The following is a 15,777-nucleotide window of genomic DNA, read 5'->3' on the forward strand; positions in this document are numbered from 1 at the left end:
TGATATTAGCAACTTTGCATACAGCAATTGTCATTTGGCAACTTAAATTGGGAAGAGGTGGCAAAATAAACACAAAGTCACCTGTCTATTTTTCAATGAATTGCCTGTTTTCATTTTCCATGTTTGCTGTCTTCACTCATCTTTATGAAGTGGCAAATCCAACCACAGCAGTTAAAAAATGAAAACATTACCAAAGCTAATTTCCAAATTAACATCAACACACAGAGCATTTAATCTCTGATTTATTACTGTTATATGAGAATTGAGATATGAGAATGTTTTCAGGCCTCCTCGGTCAGAGGCTCCGGCTGTGTTTTCAGAGCGTCCTTCTTCAGTGGCCCCTGCAGGCAAACCAGAGGTCAGTGTTAAAACAGTGCACAGAGGGATTCATGAGCGATTATATTAACACTGATTATGAAATTTGCATGTATACCAAACCTCTCTCACACTCACCATAAATGCCCTCCTCTCCTGGGCAGTCTGGAAGTGGCCGTGACCAAATTTGGACGTGGTGTCAATGAATTTGAGCTCGATTGTCTCCAGGGACTTGCGAGATGTGTGCACAAGCAAAGACTGTGGGAAGATGGACACATACTTAGAAGCTTTATTTTTTTTTTTAACCTCAGTGTTAAGTCAGATGCTGCAGATCTAAAATTAAAGATATAGTTTTGATTATTTGATGTAGCATTGTATGAGGTGCTTATCAGAGGAGTATCAGCATGATAGTTAGCAATGTACTGCTGTGGACAGTGTCAGCAACAAAAGGCACTTTAGTCACACTTGTCCACCTAAAAATATCAGTAACATTTTATGTGTGCTATATTTAGAGTCTTTTCATTGCTTTACTTTGCCATCAGACAACCCTTTTCAACGGAAACCACCATTATACATCCAAATATCGCTCTCTCCAAACCAACCAAACTCCATAGGAAAAAATGTGGAATTTGATTTACAGCAGAGAACACAGGGGTTGCTGGTCTATTGCCGCCTCAGTCTGTTAGTTTGTTTATGCTATTGTCTGACTTCTGATTTGCCAGTCACACAATAACACAAACAAATTAACAGATCGAAGCAGTGGAAGACCAGCAACTCCCATATTCTGCAAAGTAAAATGACTGTTTTGCCTGTGGATTCTTGTTGGTTTGGTGAGAGCAATATGCAGCTTATAAAACCCGGTTTCCCGTTAAAATATTCTAAATATAGCATACTCTCAAACTGATATAGATTTTTTTAGGTGGATCTTACTGGAGTGGCTACAATACCTTTTGTTGCTGACTCTATCTGTCTATCTCTATTTCTAACATGCTGGTACGCCTCTCTGCTTCTCAAAACTGTGGGCAAACAGACCATCACCTACTGTAGGTAATACATCGACTATCAGAAAGTACAACAACATACAACCTCACTTAACATAATTCAAACTGTCCCTTTAAACTATCAAAATCACACTGTACCTTTCTGAGAGTGAGGACACGTTTCTTCGCCCCGACCACACAGCCCTTCACCATGACGAAGTCATTATTCACTTCACCATAATGAGGGAAGCCTCCCTGCAGGAACAAGACAGCAGGGATGATTTTTGTTTGTTTTTGTTTTTTAATTCAGTACTTTTTTCTCCCCAAAACATGGGCCATTGTTCTATTAACTCTTTGATTCTTTTAAAATAATAATAACACTTTCATTTAGTTTTAGCCACAGAAATTAATGAAATGCTTCTTCTTATACCCCTTAAAATCAAGAAAGCCTTGCAACCCCACATGAAGCTTTGGTGACACTTTGTTGGGGTCCGGACCCCCAGGTTGAGAACCTGTGCTTTAGTGCATATTGTATTCGTGTCACAAAAAAACTTAAAGGAGTACCATGGGTGTAATGGTCTTCTGGCTGATGTCGTAGTTTGTGGAGGCATTGTTCCGGATCACCTTCCCATCCTGGATGTGCACACCCTTACCAACACGGTAGATCTGAGGACATATAATATTATGGTAAACCTAACTACATATACTTAATATTTCTTATAGTTATTAATAAAAGCTGATTCCTAAAAACAGTTGAAGATGACATCTTGTGGGTCCAGCTAACCTTCTTGTTGATCTCAGTACGGTGGTTGTAGCCCTTCTGACCAGCGCGAGCTATGGTGAATCCCACACGGGCTGGATGCCAGGCTCCAATACAGGCCACCTTCCTCAGACCCTTGTGAGTCTTTCTGGGAAGCTTCTTTGTGTGCCAGCGGCTTGTCACACCTATCAGCAAAAAGAACCTTTATTTTAATTATTTATTTATCCCATATTTAACCAGAAAGGTCCCACAGAGATGCAAGGAGTAACAGGGAAAATGTGAAAACATCCATGCCACCACTAGTCGGAGCAGGTTTCCAACCTTTAAAGCCATGACCCTTGGTGACTCCGATGATATCGATCATCTCATCCTGGTAGAAGACGGCAGAGACGGGCACAGCCTGCTCCAGACGCTCCTTTGCCCAGTCCACCTTATCTGAGATGCTTCCTCCGTTGAGCTGCACCTCCATGATGTGGGCCTTTTTCTGTTTAATCGGCAGCAATCGCATCTGAAAATGGAGAACAGAGGTGCATAGAAATGTCATTATTTGTATTTATATTTTTTCAACCAACAAAATCATCTGTCTCTGTATCTGTGTGGGTGGGTGTGGTTTATACCAGAATGTATGTTAAATTGGGTAACTGTCTTATTATTGTATTAAATAATTTCAGTGCGTCAAAGACACGACCATTGCATCCAATGTCAATGAATATTAGGTCAGAAAATAACATAATTAACTATAAAATATATTTCCACATCCTCAAACTATACTTTTCATCTTTCTCCTTTTTTAGCTAAATTAAATTTTATGAACTGTTTGAAGTCCACCCTGTACTGGGGTATATTGAAAATAATCAGAAACTGAAAAAATAGTTTTACAAAACAAAAAAGTGTATTTTGCTTTGGAAATAGAAACTACAGATATAAACAAGTGTATCAAAATATCCTTTAGATGAATAATCTTGGTGAATTAAATCATTGATTAATTAAAGTAGAAAAGGCTTTATTAAATTATGCCAAGGTAGTCACAGAGCAGAATTTTTCTATATAATAATAAGCAACTTTGGATAGAAGAAATATCTGTTTCCATTTCACTTTCTCGCATTATGTATTTGGATTCAGGTGCATCCCTCCTAGAGAAGCCCATAATCTGCAGATGAAAGCTTTTTGGATCGCTAAAGAGCCAGAGAGCATCTTGCTTTGAATTTACTAAGCTTTATTTATAATGTATCACCAGCCCTGTCGTTTTATAATTAGACTTATGATTCAGCACAAGATCATGTTTGACCCTTCCATCACAAAATGACCACAGCCCTGATATTTAAGAGCCCAGTTTGATCTTCTTCAGAAGATGAAAACTGCCCAGAAAATGACTGATCTGATAAACAATATTACAGAGATTAGATCCTGGCGGATTTTCATATTGTTTGCTGCCAACATAAAGGTTTTCCTGGGTGAGCAGCCAGGTGCTGCCCTGAAAATTATTTTTAAACTGCTATTTGAAACGGCACCCTCCAGTGCTCCTCACAGACAGAGCGTCGTGGTCAGAGTTGTTTGGCTCTTGACAGCAGAGAGATTTGGGATGTGGCAGCTCTTCTTTCCATTGCACGTGATCAGGTGAGTAAGTCTGACAGCTCTGCCCTTTTACAGGGGCAGAAATGCGGTGAATAACTGCCAAATCATTAGACCAGTGAAATCTGATAGGGGAGGGTGGATCAACATCCAAAGTATCAATACTATCAACGCAAAGTCTTGTCCTGAGTATCGATACTAGATCAATGCCAAAAAATTGATCCATTAATATAAGATGACATCCTGTGCACATTCTTCTTGGTGTGGCAATATTTGTATATTTTTTCTTTTGTAGAGTCCGATATATTAGCACCAATATGATTTGGATGCTAATATATTCAGAAGTATAATAGCAGTTAATTATAATGTATTTTGCTCCCTTACATGATAGTATATTACCTGATTTTAACAATAAAAGTATTGATATCTGAATTAATATCGGTGATACTGGCACTGGTGTTACTTGGTATCGGATTGGGACAAGGTTTTGGGCTGAGACAGCAATTCATCCTTCCTCATTTTTGCTCTGTGCTTAAATAACAGTTAAGTAAACTTGATATCTGGTGTAACCTTTGTCAACTTTCTCTTTCCCAAATTGTAAGTTAGTTGATGTTAGCAAAATGCTTGTTACCAAAAAAACTGAATTTAGTTGTGAACAGCTGGTTTACCTGAGAGTGCACAATAACCCTGATCACTGAGCAGTATTTCTTCAGCCTTTCAAAATCCTTGTCCAGCTGTTTCTTTCCTGTCTCATCCTGCCACTTCTTACTGTACTTGGTGAATGCCTTCTTCTTGCTCTTGTACCTGAAACAGAAAAGCTCAGTTTCAATATGACAAACAGCAGTGCCAGTAAAGCAACAGATGTGTGGCTGTACATGCAGGGGAACAACGTGTAATTGCACACCAGTTTTTATAAAATCTGCGCCTGCACTCATCACTGAGATGCTCTGCAAAGATGGTTTTGAGGGGACGCAAGCCGCGGATGGTCTTAATGTATCCCACGACCCCCACCACAATGACTGGAGGAGTGTCAATGATGGTGACCGCCTCTACTTCCTCTCGCTTTGATTGCTCTGCGGGAGACAAATGGAAAATATTCATCTGCCATGATCTTTTAACTGTCAGTATTCAGTAAAGCTCAATCATGCATAACAGTACATATGTGTGCCATGTCATGTTTAGTGTCATCAGTTCAATTACATTTGACAGACGGCAGACATCTCTATGGCTGATATCTCCAAAACTCTGCAACTCACACCAAAACAATCTATGTGGATAAATAACAGCACATAAGTATGCTTTTCTTAATTTTGGGGTGAACTGTTCCTTTAAACAATATAATACAGCATAGACAGGCAGAAATAAGCAAAAAAATATCAAAATTTAGCTTGACGCAAATAGAAAAACTTAGATTGCCTTAGATTTTGCCTCTAAAACACTTGGTTCTTAACATCCTGTAACAATGTCATGTTATGTCATGTCATGTTATACATGTACTTGCTTCCAGACACCAAGCTACTCTAAATGTGTACACTGCCACATAACACCTGATCTTATAATTCCCCAATTCATTGTCCTCTCAAGCAAACAACAGTAACTCCAAGTGAATGTTTTTTCCTCAACCCTCCCATGCATGCGTGTTGCATTAAAGTCCAGTTGTAGGATACATACTGAGGCCAGTGCGGTGCACCTCCCTCAGCGTGTGAGTCATGCCGGCCTTGTATCCCAGGAAGGCAGTGAGGTGGACAGGTTTGCTGGGGTCATCTTTGGGCCAGGTACGCACCTTGCCCCTATGCTTCTTGCTACGCTTGCGAGGCAGGAACCCCATGTGTCCATGGCGGGGTGCATGGAATTTGCGATGAGACTGGAAAAGGACACAAAGGGTCATTACTTAACCCCAGTTCCAAAAAAGCTGGGTCATTGTGTAGAATGCAAATTAAAATGGGACGCAATGATTTGCAAATCCTTTTCGAAATCTTTTGTTGAATTTAAAACAGCATAAAGACAGAATATTTAATGTTCAAACTGATGAATTTTATTCTATTATGTATGTATGTCAGCTTCAGTGAGAACAGGTGACAATGTCATGACTGGGCATTTAAGGGGCATCCTTGAAAGGCTCAGTCATTCACAGTAAGGATGGGACGAGGTTCACCACTATATGGAAAAACCATGTGGGCAAGTGGTCTAAGCAGTTTGCTAGAACACTGTTCTTAAACAGCTCAGGACACAATTTCAAGGATTTATGGATTTCACCATTTCCACAATCCACACAATTTGGAGCAGCATATGCTGCCATCCAGATGATGTCTGAATGTCAGACACATTCCTGCTTATTTCAGCAAAACAATGCCAAGACACATTCTACATGTGTAAAAGAGTAAAAGAGTTCAGGTACTCGGCTGACCTGTCTGCAGTTCAGACCTGTCTCCCAGTGAAATGTGTGGTGCACTATTGAGCAAAGAATAAAACAACAGAGACCACCGACTGTTGAAAAACTAAAATCCTACATCAAGGAAGAATAAGAGAGAATTTCACTTTCAAAACTTCAACAATTAATGTCCATAGTTTCCAAACACTTACTGAGTGTTAAAAGAAAAAGTGATTTAACACAGTTGTAACACACTCCTGTCTTTGTTCTATATTCAATTGTATAAGGGTGGGAAATGATTTACAAATCATTGAATTCTGTTTTTATTTATGTTTTACACAGCATCCCAGCTTTTTTGGAATTGGGGTTTGTCTTAATATGAAACTCAAGTGTAACCCAGATGTATTACAATGATTTTTACAATAATGTCACAAGAACTGCAGCACTAGATCAAGAGACATTAATCGTTTCCTGTACTCAGTGCAATAAAACACAGTCCTTTGTCCTTTTTTGAGCTGTTTTTGGTCTATGTTACAAAACTTCTTCAGATATTAAAATCCTCTGACGCTTAGGTCCTCCAAAAAATTGTAATAAAGTGAAACATGTACTCAAAAGAATATAGAGTAATAGTGTCAAGTTCCTTAATTGTCAGGTGTGTTGCCTTTCTGTCTCAGCCATGTGTTTATACTGTCTGAATTTATTTTAATATGATTAAAAATACAGTACAAGCCAAATATGAAAATATAAGAAAGCAAAAAAGTAAAAATTTTAAAAACTCAGATGATGGGATGCTACATGAAAAGAAGTCGCCATGTCAGTATTGCACGTGGTCGCCTCTCAGCAGCCATTACAAGATAACTTTTCAATATGTTTCCCTTATAAACCCAGATGACCAAACAAAGACACACATACACACATGTAGATGTGAAAAGACAGACAATAGTGCAAATCAATGCATCCTTAAGAGTAGAAAACAACCAAAAATATGAGGAGCACTGACCATGTCCGCACACTGTCCAGTCGAGGGATAGAAAGAGACCGGGTCCAGTGCTGGTCTAAGGGTCATACATAAGATGATACACAGTGTAAGGGCTCTAATTTGGTGTTTGGCCCAGCTGAGGAGCCGTATTCGCTTTCAAACAAGGCAATCTCTGCCAAGCTCTGTCAGGAGAAGATAGAGAGGAGGAGGGAAGAGGGCGAACTCAGAAGTCTGAGGTAGTGGGGAGGTCCAGTGGACAGGAACCACACGACCAAGAAAGGAGAGAGAAAGGAAGAAGAACATTTTCATTGTCACGAGGCCAACATCCACCTGGTCTGCTTTAGGACAGATATGGTCTTTTCTCTTTCTTAAAAGAGCAAAAATACACTCATTATAAATTACACTAATTTATTTATTTTTGGCTTACCATTGTGCAGTTATATGACCTGTCAGGTGAACCTTTGGACAGGTATTTGTAAGTTGTGTCTTTGAATTTGTTTCATGAAGAAGGGCTTGTACCCAAAACATCACATGTTCATAATGAGTATCTAGCATGGAGATGCTATTTTTTCCTATGTTTTAGCATACATTTTTGTATGTGCTGCTTACCTGAACTGCATTGTAAATAGTCTGTTAGGCTGTGTTTTAAATTAGGTTTTGCATTCTGATCCTCGAGCAAACATGGTATTGTATTGTTGTCAACAACTTTGCATTTTCAATCAAAATAAATAGATTTTTTGCATTTTAAATGCTCCTTGATGACTAATATGAAAGAGCATTCTGAGTGCCAGAATTTGTCCCTGGCTTTAACAGTGATGGTTAAAGGTTGTCAGCTCTGCACCACCACCTGCTGCATTTCCAGGGTACAACAGCTCCACCTGTGACCTTTACCCTTCAACCTTCATGTCTTTCAAACAGTGTAATTGGGCTTGTGCTAAATTCCTCGTTAGGCATAATAATCGCACCGAATAATTATTTCAGAACAATCAGAACAAAAAGTTTTTAGATGACTGAGTGGTTTTACATTAGTGACCTCTATTTCGCCATTGTGTCGTCTGCGCATGCGCCACTCGGAAGGAGAGCTGTCGAGGTCGAATTTGTTCTCGGACTGAAGGAGGCAAAATGCCTGCAGACTATGATAAAGCAGCGTACCCGGAGCCTCCTCGGCAGACTCCGGTTGTGGACAAACAGACAGCACTGCCAAACCCAGCCCTGATTCTGTCTAAACTCTTCTACTACTCCGTGGACCTTCCTGTCACCACATTTAGAGGTAACCCAAGCTAACAGAGCTAGCTAACTGGGTTGTGTTTAGAAGGGAACCCGTGATATGTGAAACTCTCGCGAGATTTGTACTCGTTTCTTTATTGTGGCAGGTATACAAGGTATTGTTTATGACATGTTAACGCTGTGGTTGAAATCAGTGTAGGCTTAGTGGCAAACACTTGGTTATGGCTAAGTAAAGATCATGGTTTGAGTTAAAATGATCACTCTCGCGAGATCTTTCGCGTGTTTGAGGATCCCTTCTAAACACGACGGGCTAACTGGGCTAGCAGGATAACAACACAGTTACCACGAGCAGTACAGACATAATATTGCTGGCTTATAAATATTTTTAACGATGGTACCACTTAAACTTCCTTGCTAAGTATCATTCCAAATCATTTACAAGGCAGGCCCAGATTTGTGGTAATAATTTATTAATTGCCAGCGTTAACTAGCTGTATATTATGCATTGTTTGCGAGGTGGTAGGCTAACTGCTATCTACATGCACAAGAAGATTCATTTATCCTTTAGAACAAACTTGTATAACGAGTTCTTATGAACATAAACACATACATACATACGTGTGTACATTTATACACACATCAAAAATCTCAAAGTACAAACCCGATGTCCTGGCCTAGGCGGTTTAAACTGATGGCTCCCCATTTGATTCTCATAGAATTTATTATTGTTATCCATAGTGAAAAAATCAAGAAGATCTTTTCATACAAACGCTTGGGTTTAGGGCCTGATGGATACTGGATTTTTGGGGACTATGCAGGGACTACTGATATCAAGGTATAAGAAAATGTGATATTGATATATCAACCAATATTCTTTCATCTTTATACAGAAAATAGAATATATCCTGTATGTAACACAGATGGTCCCTCAAAAGTGGTTAACACTTGTGTCAAAGATGTGTAATGGGGACAGGATATTTTACAATTTAACAAGAAACAGCATGATATCAAGGCACTGACGCAGTAAACTTTCACCAGTGTTTTTAGTAATTATAAGTAAAACCAAACTAAATAAACATAAAATAATAATTATATCAATCAGCGTTATGTTCTAATTTTAAATAAGTTTTCATTCACAGGCATATAGGTATATCAGACATACTGATACCAATAAAGATCGATATAGCTGTGATTTGAACTGCAACAATGAATCGACTATTAAATTAATCGCTTACTATTTTGATAATCAATTATTTTGAGTAATTTTCACAGAAAAAGGGTCAAAATTCTCTGTTTTCAGTTTCTTGAATGTGAATATTTTCTGGTTGACTGACTCCTTTATGACAGTAAACTGAATATCTTGTTTTGTTCTTTATTTCTGTGATTACGAGTGTTCTGACTTTACTGTAGTACTACATGGTACAAGTATTTGTCCTCTGCTTTGAAGTCAAAACTGCTCCACCAAATGAAAATCTGCTTCCAAGATTGCTGGTCAGCCTCTGGAGAAATGTTATGATTTAGCCTGTCATCAATATATTAAGGCAGTCCAGTAACAATGTTTGTGATCCGTTACCGTTTTTCCTCCTTTCATCCAGATGCCATTGACAGCATTCGTGGTAAAAACAAGTTGGTCTACTACCACCAGAAGTTCCGCCGTGTCCCTGACCTGACAGAGTGCCAGCATGGAGATTATGTCTGCTACTATGAGGCTGAGATGCAGTGGAGGAGAGACTAGTGAGTAACTGGTCAAAATAAGATTTATTCATCCAGGTGGATGATTACATGCCCAACATGCACAGTGATAATTAGTAAAATAAATGTGGAAAAACAAAAACTGTAGCTTCATTTTGTGGCAATTAGTTTGTGGTGATTTTATTCATCACTGCTAAGGGCAACATCCATCTGTGTCAAAATCTAGTTACAATTTCTTTACACAGCAAACCTTGGAAAGGATATCTACTTGTTGTACACGGTATCTGATAGGCACTTGAAGGCAGCAGGATAAATGAGACACTGAAACTCAATTTTATCCTTATTTTTGACAACTATGATTTTTCAGATTTGTGGCAATATGACAGTACTACCATACTCAAAGTGAGATCTACACAGAAATGATTTTTCCTGTTTGTTATGGGAAAACCTGACTGGCCGTGAAGGTTTTTTTTGCGGCGCTCAGGGTGTCTGGAGATACTGTTGAAGAGTGTCATCCTGTGTCGTTGTCCTCACCCTTCAGCAAAGTGGACCAGGAGATTGTGAAGGTGGTCCAGGAGCGTCTGAGGGCCTGTCAGCAGAGAGAAGGAGCCAGCTACCACCAGAACTGTGCCAAAGAAATACAGCAGTTCAACGAGGTGACCAAGAACTTCCAGTCACGCTGTAAGTAATGTGCTGTTTGTGGTAGTGGTATAAATCGCAGAATGGCCTCAAAATATTGACATTATTTATAAGTCATATCACCCTGCCCTAGATAAATCATGCAACAAATATTGTACAAATAACCAATTCACAAGCATTTATTTAGCAACAAATTTTGATAATTGTTAAGTCATTTATGAGACAAAACTGTGAAACATAAATTGGTTCCAGCTTCAGAAATGTGAGTTATTCGCCGCTTCTTTAATATCTAAATTGTAGAAGAACAAAAACTGTGGCAGTGTTTGGTAAATTGTTTTGGGCATTCTTCAAGAATATTTCATGGACATTTTATTGATTTGATAATGAAAAATGTTATTTGTATGACTTGGCTGCCACTAAATGTGTTTAATTCATTCCAGATGGAGACCTGGGAGCGTACGCCAGTGGGAGGAAATGTCTAATGAAGCAAAAAGAGCGGATGATGGCAGCTCAGGCCCAGAGTGCTTAAGAATGGTTCTCTATCTGTCCTGTGTAATAAATGTAAAATAATAAAAATTTATGTGATCAGTTGTGTCTGTTAAGTGTCTTTCCACCCTCCCGTCTGTGACAGCACACGTATGGATAAAAAAATTCTGTTTTCCTGCCCAATAAGCTTGTTGGGTTTTGCAAACAACCACACATTAGTTCTTCTCTTCTAATATGTCGGCTGATTGAATCAACACACCCTCAGCAGTACTGTATGAACATGTCACCTTTTTCACCTCTTATGAGTTTGCACATCTGTTTTTAAATCTGTGTGTGTGTGTGGGGGAGGGCTTCTCCTGGAGCATTAGTCCTAAATTAAGGAGTTCAGGTTAAAAAAGAATTTTGCTGCGACACCTCAGTCATCAGAGCCATGTAGCAAATTGCATACCTGCAAACTAGTTGCTTTTGGTGAAATTTGCCATTTTTATTCCAAATATGTTGTTCACAAATAGATCAGAAGGGTTTTGTGTGAACGAGATGTATTGAAACTTTTAATAATTGATTTTTAAAAGGCAATCACTTAGTTATGCAAAAAATACTGTTAAGACTATCATTAAAGTACCAGATCAATGAGCTGTATTGATAAGTGTAATAGTATCGATAAAATCCTAATGATACACATTAATTGCAGGTAAAAATCCTGCATTTTAAGTCCTACTCGAAGTACTTAAGTAGAAGCAGTAAGTAAAGAAACTTTACTTTTATTGTAGTACCTTACTAAGTACTTTTCACTTTATTACCTTACTGGTAAAAGTAGAAAGGGCTGCAGAAAACACCAATAGAGGATGTAGCTGATGGATGCCTCTAGATCTCCCCTAGTGAGGATTGAATATGTCACCTTTTTCACCAGTATGCAGGGCTGAGTACAGGGAGACAACATGAGAATATACATTTGTCTGCTGACAGACTTCACCACTGTGCAGTATATATTTCCCTTTCGTACCTCTGGATGTATAAGACCATTGGGGAGAAATCAATGCATCAAATGCAACAAAACAGGATTGACCAAAGGTGATATATATTCTTTATCCAGGGTTGGGTAATAATAGATTACATGGGACTGGAATTAAGTAACTAGATTCCAAAAATATAACTAGAATCAGCACTTAGAATCAGTACAAGTAATAAGACACATTTTGTGGTGTTTCAGAATGTTTATTCAGCCATTCTCTGTATAAAAGGTTTAGGAGGGAGCTGCAGCAACAGCCTGTCCTCTCTGCACAGACACTCTGGTGTGAGTCTTGGCCAGATGGTCAGTGAACTCCTGGAAAAACAAAGGAGAAAGTCTTTAATATATGAACTTTGCATGTTAAAAATCATGACAAATTAAGCCCAAGCTGTGTACTCTACCTGGTAGGGAGACTTTCCGAAGACGGTCTCCTTCCACAGGTCAGGGGTCAGGTAGCTGTAGGTCTTGGAGATTGCGTCAAAGGTGGCCTTGGCTGATTGGCAAATAGAAACAGTAGATGTCAGAGATTGGGCTCTAAGCACGTGCTAGTGCTGTAAGCTCTTTTGGAAAAATGTCGAGTACTGAAACGGGGAACAGAAGAGACTACAAAAAACGTCTTTCTGCCGTGCATTACAGTACTCATTTCTTTCTCTCCTGATAACGACAACTACACCACTTCAGAGGTGAAGCTGAGCAGAGCAAGGAGAAAACTCATTAACACACGCAACCATCACAAGAATCTTACCAAAGTTGCCGAGGGTGGCTGTGCAGCCCCTGGCAGAGGTGTAGCAGTCATCGATACCAGCCATCATGAGCAGCTTCTTGGGCACAGGGGCGGACACGATGCCAGTACCACGGGGGGCAGGGATGAGACGCACCAGGACAGAGCCGCAGCGGCCAGTCACCTTGCAGGGCACGGTGTGGGGCTTGCCGATCTTGTTACCCCAGTAACCTCTCCTGACAGGGACAATGGACAGCTTGGCCAGGATGATGGCTCCACGGATGGCTGTGGCCACCTCTTTGGAGCACTTCACACCCAGACCCACATGGCCGTTGTAGTCGCCAATGGCAACAAAGGCCTGCAAACAAAACCAGAGGGCAACAATGTCACATCTGGACAGACCACATGGTAGGATGTTCATGCTGATAAAATTAAGACCATTAGAGTCAAAAAATTACCTTGAACCTGGTACGCTGACCAGCCCTGGTCTGCTTCTGGACGGGCATGATCTTGAGCACCTCATCCTTCAGACCAGAACCCAGGAAGAAGTCGATAATCTCAGACTCCTGCAGGAAAAAAAATAGTCGGGTTTTAGATGGGTCACTGCAGCAGTTAAATGAGAATATTTAACACTGTATAACTCATTCATTTGTACTAATTTCACTGATTTGAGACCCAGGAAGAGCACAGGGCTTTGAAGCCAGTTTGATAAAGACTTCACATGATGCATTGCACCCCAAAAACATGCCCATAAGTCTACATTGTGAGAAGCAGCTGTAAAAGAGTTGATAATTTTGTCACAACCCACTACAACTGAACTGAATCATTTTATACCACCACTGCACTTGCTCTACAGACTGCAGTTGGCTTCATGTGCCACAATGAGCAGAGGCTTGCCTCAAATGCGGTATCCAGTTTCTCCTTAATGCATTCATGTGCAGTCCAGTTTTCAACACCAAGTCCTTAAGCTAGGTGACAATTTGTGCAGCAATTCAATAAAATAACATCACATCCGAGTCTGGACCGCATCTTTGCATTTGAGTGTTGTGTAGACTTCAACATTCACTTGAATTGGAACAACTTTGGAACGACATCTTTCTTGTTGGTTAGTGCAAAAGTTCTTTGTGTGCACTTATTTATGAAATCCCTGACAGTCTTTGAAAAACATGAGCTGTTTCAGTCCCATCTGCCCAATCAATTCAAGTATCTTCATACACAATACTTCCACATTTATCTCCGTCTAAAATAAAAAAACTTACTCTTCCTATTTTGGACAGAGTCAGTGTTCTAGAAATACCTTTACAACAGCTTTAGGTGTAAAAGAGCCTGGCTTTACAAAAGTGGTCAGGAGAAAAGAATCAAATCAAGTAAAATGATGCTTAGCTCTAACACTAACACGATAATACAACACAAATGTAAGTGCAAGTTTAAACACCTTGCAGTGAGCACATTTGACTGGGTCAAATTGATCAATATAAGCCGGGTGATTATTGTCACATATCACTTTTCTCATGCAGAGAACCATAAATTAATGACTTTAAAGCAATGAAAACTGACATTCACTACTCACTGACCGTTTCAAAAAAGTAGACATTTAAAAGGTTTTTTGAACTACTATTAAGTTACTTAACTGCACATAATTCAAATGCACTATATTACAGAACATATAATATAGCTCACTGTAGATTCACTGCTGCACCATTAGCTCATTTTGATTGACAATTTCTTTTTAAACCAGCATTTGTATAGGAATGGTTCTGTCCCAAAGTGTTGATCCATATTAGCAGTTGATGACTAAAACATAACACAAAATGGTATGATGTTCGTTTAAATTAGTAAGACTATCACAGTGAGACCATTAATGCACTAACTACATGCACTAGATCTCTTTTTACTTTACTGTTAGTCTTGGAACAACTTCACCTCACAGTTTGGCAGTTTATTGATGTAGGCATCCTCACATTTACTGCTTACCTTGATGGGCAGAGAGTACAGGTAGATCTCCTCCAGGGACTTGATCTTCATGTCCTTAACAAGGCGGCCCAGCTTGGTGACTGGCACCCACTACAGCCAAAGACAACATCTCCGTGAAAAACTGCTCGTAGTTTCCACCACATCTTACCATGCATTCATTTATAAGCTTGAGAAAGTGAGACTTACTTCCTTGTCCTCGGACTTGCCGCCCCGGGCACCGCGGCCCCTGCCACGGCCTCTGCCGCGTCCACGGCCCCGACCGCGGCCACCGGCGCCAAAACCTCCGCGAAAACCTCCTCTACCACCGGCGTCGTCCGCCATTTGCTGTATGACAAAATACAAATCATAATGAATATTTCCTCTACTCGCTAAAACAAGAGAGTGCTACATTAGCGAGCAAATGTCAAAACACTTCATTCATCTCACACAAAACGCGCATGGCCGCCATATTTAACGTTGAGGACTTTCCTTTAATATTTACAAATATCTCCAACTCTGCCAAATTATTCTCATAAATACGAGTAAGGTTTTGAAACACCATGTTTAGGCGTTAATTTGTTGGCCTTATCAATGTATTTGGTACACCGATGTGTGAGATGAATGCGGATTTCGATCAGACTAAGTCAATATGCATCCAACTTACGTGATTTGTATTACAGGAAGAAGAACCATGAGAAGTCTCGCCGGGTTTTATACAGAGGTCTTATCGCGATATTTTCCACTGAGAGAAAAACGCACTTCGAACTACTGCCCCTGCCGGCAGCTTTTCAGACCTGACCTCACCTGACACTTGAAATGCTTTGTGTTAACAGGTTGGCATCTATTTAAATTTGACATTTTCTTGAAGAACGTGGTTATATCTTTTTTCTTAGAAGCCAGTGAGAAGCATAAAAAACAAACAAACAAACAACTACCCAATCTCTGCAACAGAAAAAAATTATACCATATTTTTGGAAGGCAGATTTTTTTTTATTTTGTCCCTGATAATTTTATAATTGCAGTATAGCACGTGTGTATTAATTCTGTATGTTATTAAGGATGCACCCAAACAT

The 15,777-nt window shown here is 39.6% G+C and overlaps 3 protein-coding genes across 3 annotated transcripts; 1 reads left to right on the forward strand and 2 right to left on the reverse strand.

Annotated features, from left to right (window-relative positions):
* Positions 1-224: 224 nt before the first annotated feature.
* On the reverse strand, positions 225-5,488 carry LOC146309588 (large ribosomal subunit protein uL3-like). The gene is made up of 9 exons (XM_084743602.1): positions 5,299-5,488; positions 4,532-4,700; positions 4,296-4,431; positions 2,377-2,563; positions 2,080-2,240; positions 1,860-1,961; positions 1,455-1,550; positions 454-573; positions 225-341 (listed from the first exon to the last, which is right to left on the reverse strand). Exons 1-9 carry the CDS (start codon positions 5,453-5,455, stop codon positions 282-284), a joined length of 1,188 nt encoding a protein of 395 aa, XP_084599728.1. The 5' UTR covers positions 5,456-5,488; the 3' UTR covers positions 225-281.
* A 2,543-nt stretch (positions 5,489-8,031) lies between these two features.
* ndufb10 (NADH:ubiquinone oxidoreductase subunit B10) lies at positions 8,032-11,123 on the forward strand. The gene is made up of 4 exons (XM_084743891.1): positions 8,032-8,247; positions 9,800-9,938; positions 10,438-10,577; positions 10,976-11,123. The coding sequence occupies exons 1-4, from the start codon at positions 8,100-8,102 to the stop codon at positions 11,062-11,064; spliced, it is 516 nt and encodes a 171-aa protein (XP_084600017.1). The 5' UTR covers positions 8,032-8,099; the 3' UTR covers positions 11,065-11,123.
* Positions 11,124-12,215: 1,092 nt separating this feature from the next.
* Positions 12,216-15,473, reverse strand: rps2 (ribosomal protein S2). The gene is made up of 7 exons (XM_084744728.1): positions 15,369-15,473; positions 14,912-15,049; positions 14,726-14,815; positions 13,210-13,317; positions 12,776-13,109; positions 12,432-12,523; positions 12,216-12,345 (listed from the first exon to the last, which is right to left on the reverse strand). Exons 2-7 carry the CDS (start codon positions 15,044-15,046, stop codon positions 12,265-12,267), a joined length of 840 nt encoding a protein of 279 aa, XP_084600854.1. The 5' UTR covers positions 15,047-15,049; positions 15,369-15,473; the 3' UTR covers positions 12,216-12,264.
* Between the last annotated feature and the right edge of the window lie 304 nt (positions 15,474-15,777).

This window comes from Lutjanus erythropterus, chromosome 19 (genome assembly GCF_056507025.1).
Source record: "Lutjanus erythropterus isolate fLutEry1 chromosome 19, fLutEry1.hap2, whole genome shotgun sequence".
In the NCBI taxonomy this organism is placed as follows: domain Eukaryota; kingdom Metazoa; phylum Chordata; class Actinopteri; order Lutjaniformes; family Lutjanidae; genus Lutjanus; species Lutjanus erythropterus.

Coding starts and splice junctions, on each gene's coding strand:
- rps2 (XM_084744728.1), bottom strand. CDS start 15,046: ATGGCGGACGACGCCGGTGGTAGAGGAGGTTTTCGCGGAGGTTTTGGC. Junction 12,524..12,775: donor AGCCACCCTCGGCAACTTTG/GTAAGATTCTTG, acceptor TTTGCCAATCAG/CCAAGGCCACCTTTGACGCA. Junction 12,346..12,431: donor TCGGAAAGTCTCCCTACCAG/GTAGAGTACACA, acceptor TTGTTTTTCCAG/GAGTTCACTGACCATCTGGC.
- LOC146309588 (XM_084743602.1), bottom strand. CDS start 5,455: ATGGGGTTCCTGCCTCGCAAGCGTAGCAAGAAGCATAGGGGCAAGGTG. Junction 4,701..5,298: donor GGTGCACCGCACTGGCCTCA/GTATGTATCCTA, acceptor TGTCTCCCGCAG/AGCAATCAAAGCGAGAGGAA. Junction 2,241..2,376: donor CAAGGGTCATGGCTTTAAAG/GTTGGAAACCTG, acceptor TTTTGCTGATAG/GTGTGACAAGCCGCTGGCAC.
- ndufb10 (XM_084743891.1), top strand. CDS start 8,100: ATGCCTGCAGACTATGATAAAGCAGCGTACCCGGAGCCTCCTCGGCAG. Junction 9,939..10,437: donor ATGCAGTGGAGGAGAGACTA/GTGAGTAACTGG, acceptor CTCACCCTTCAG/CAAAGTGGACCAGGAGATTG. Junction 10,578..10,975: donor CAAGAACTTCCAGTCACGCT/GTAAGTAATGTG, acceptor AATTCATTCCAG/ATGGAGACCTGGGAGCGTAC.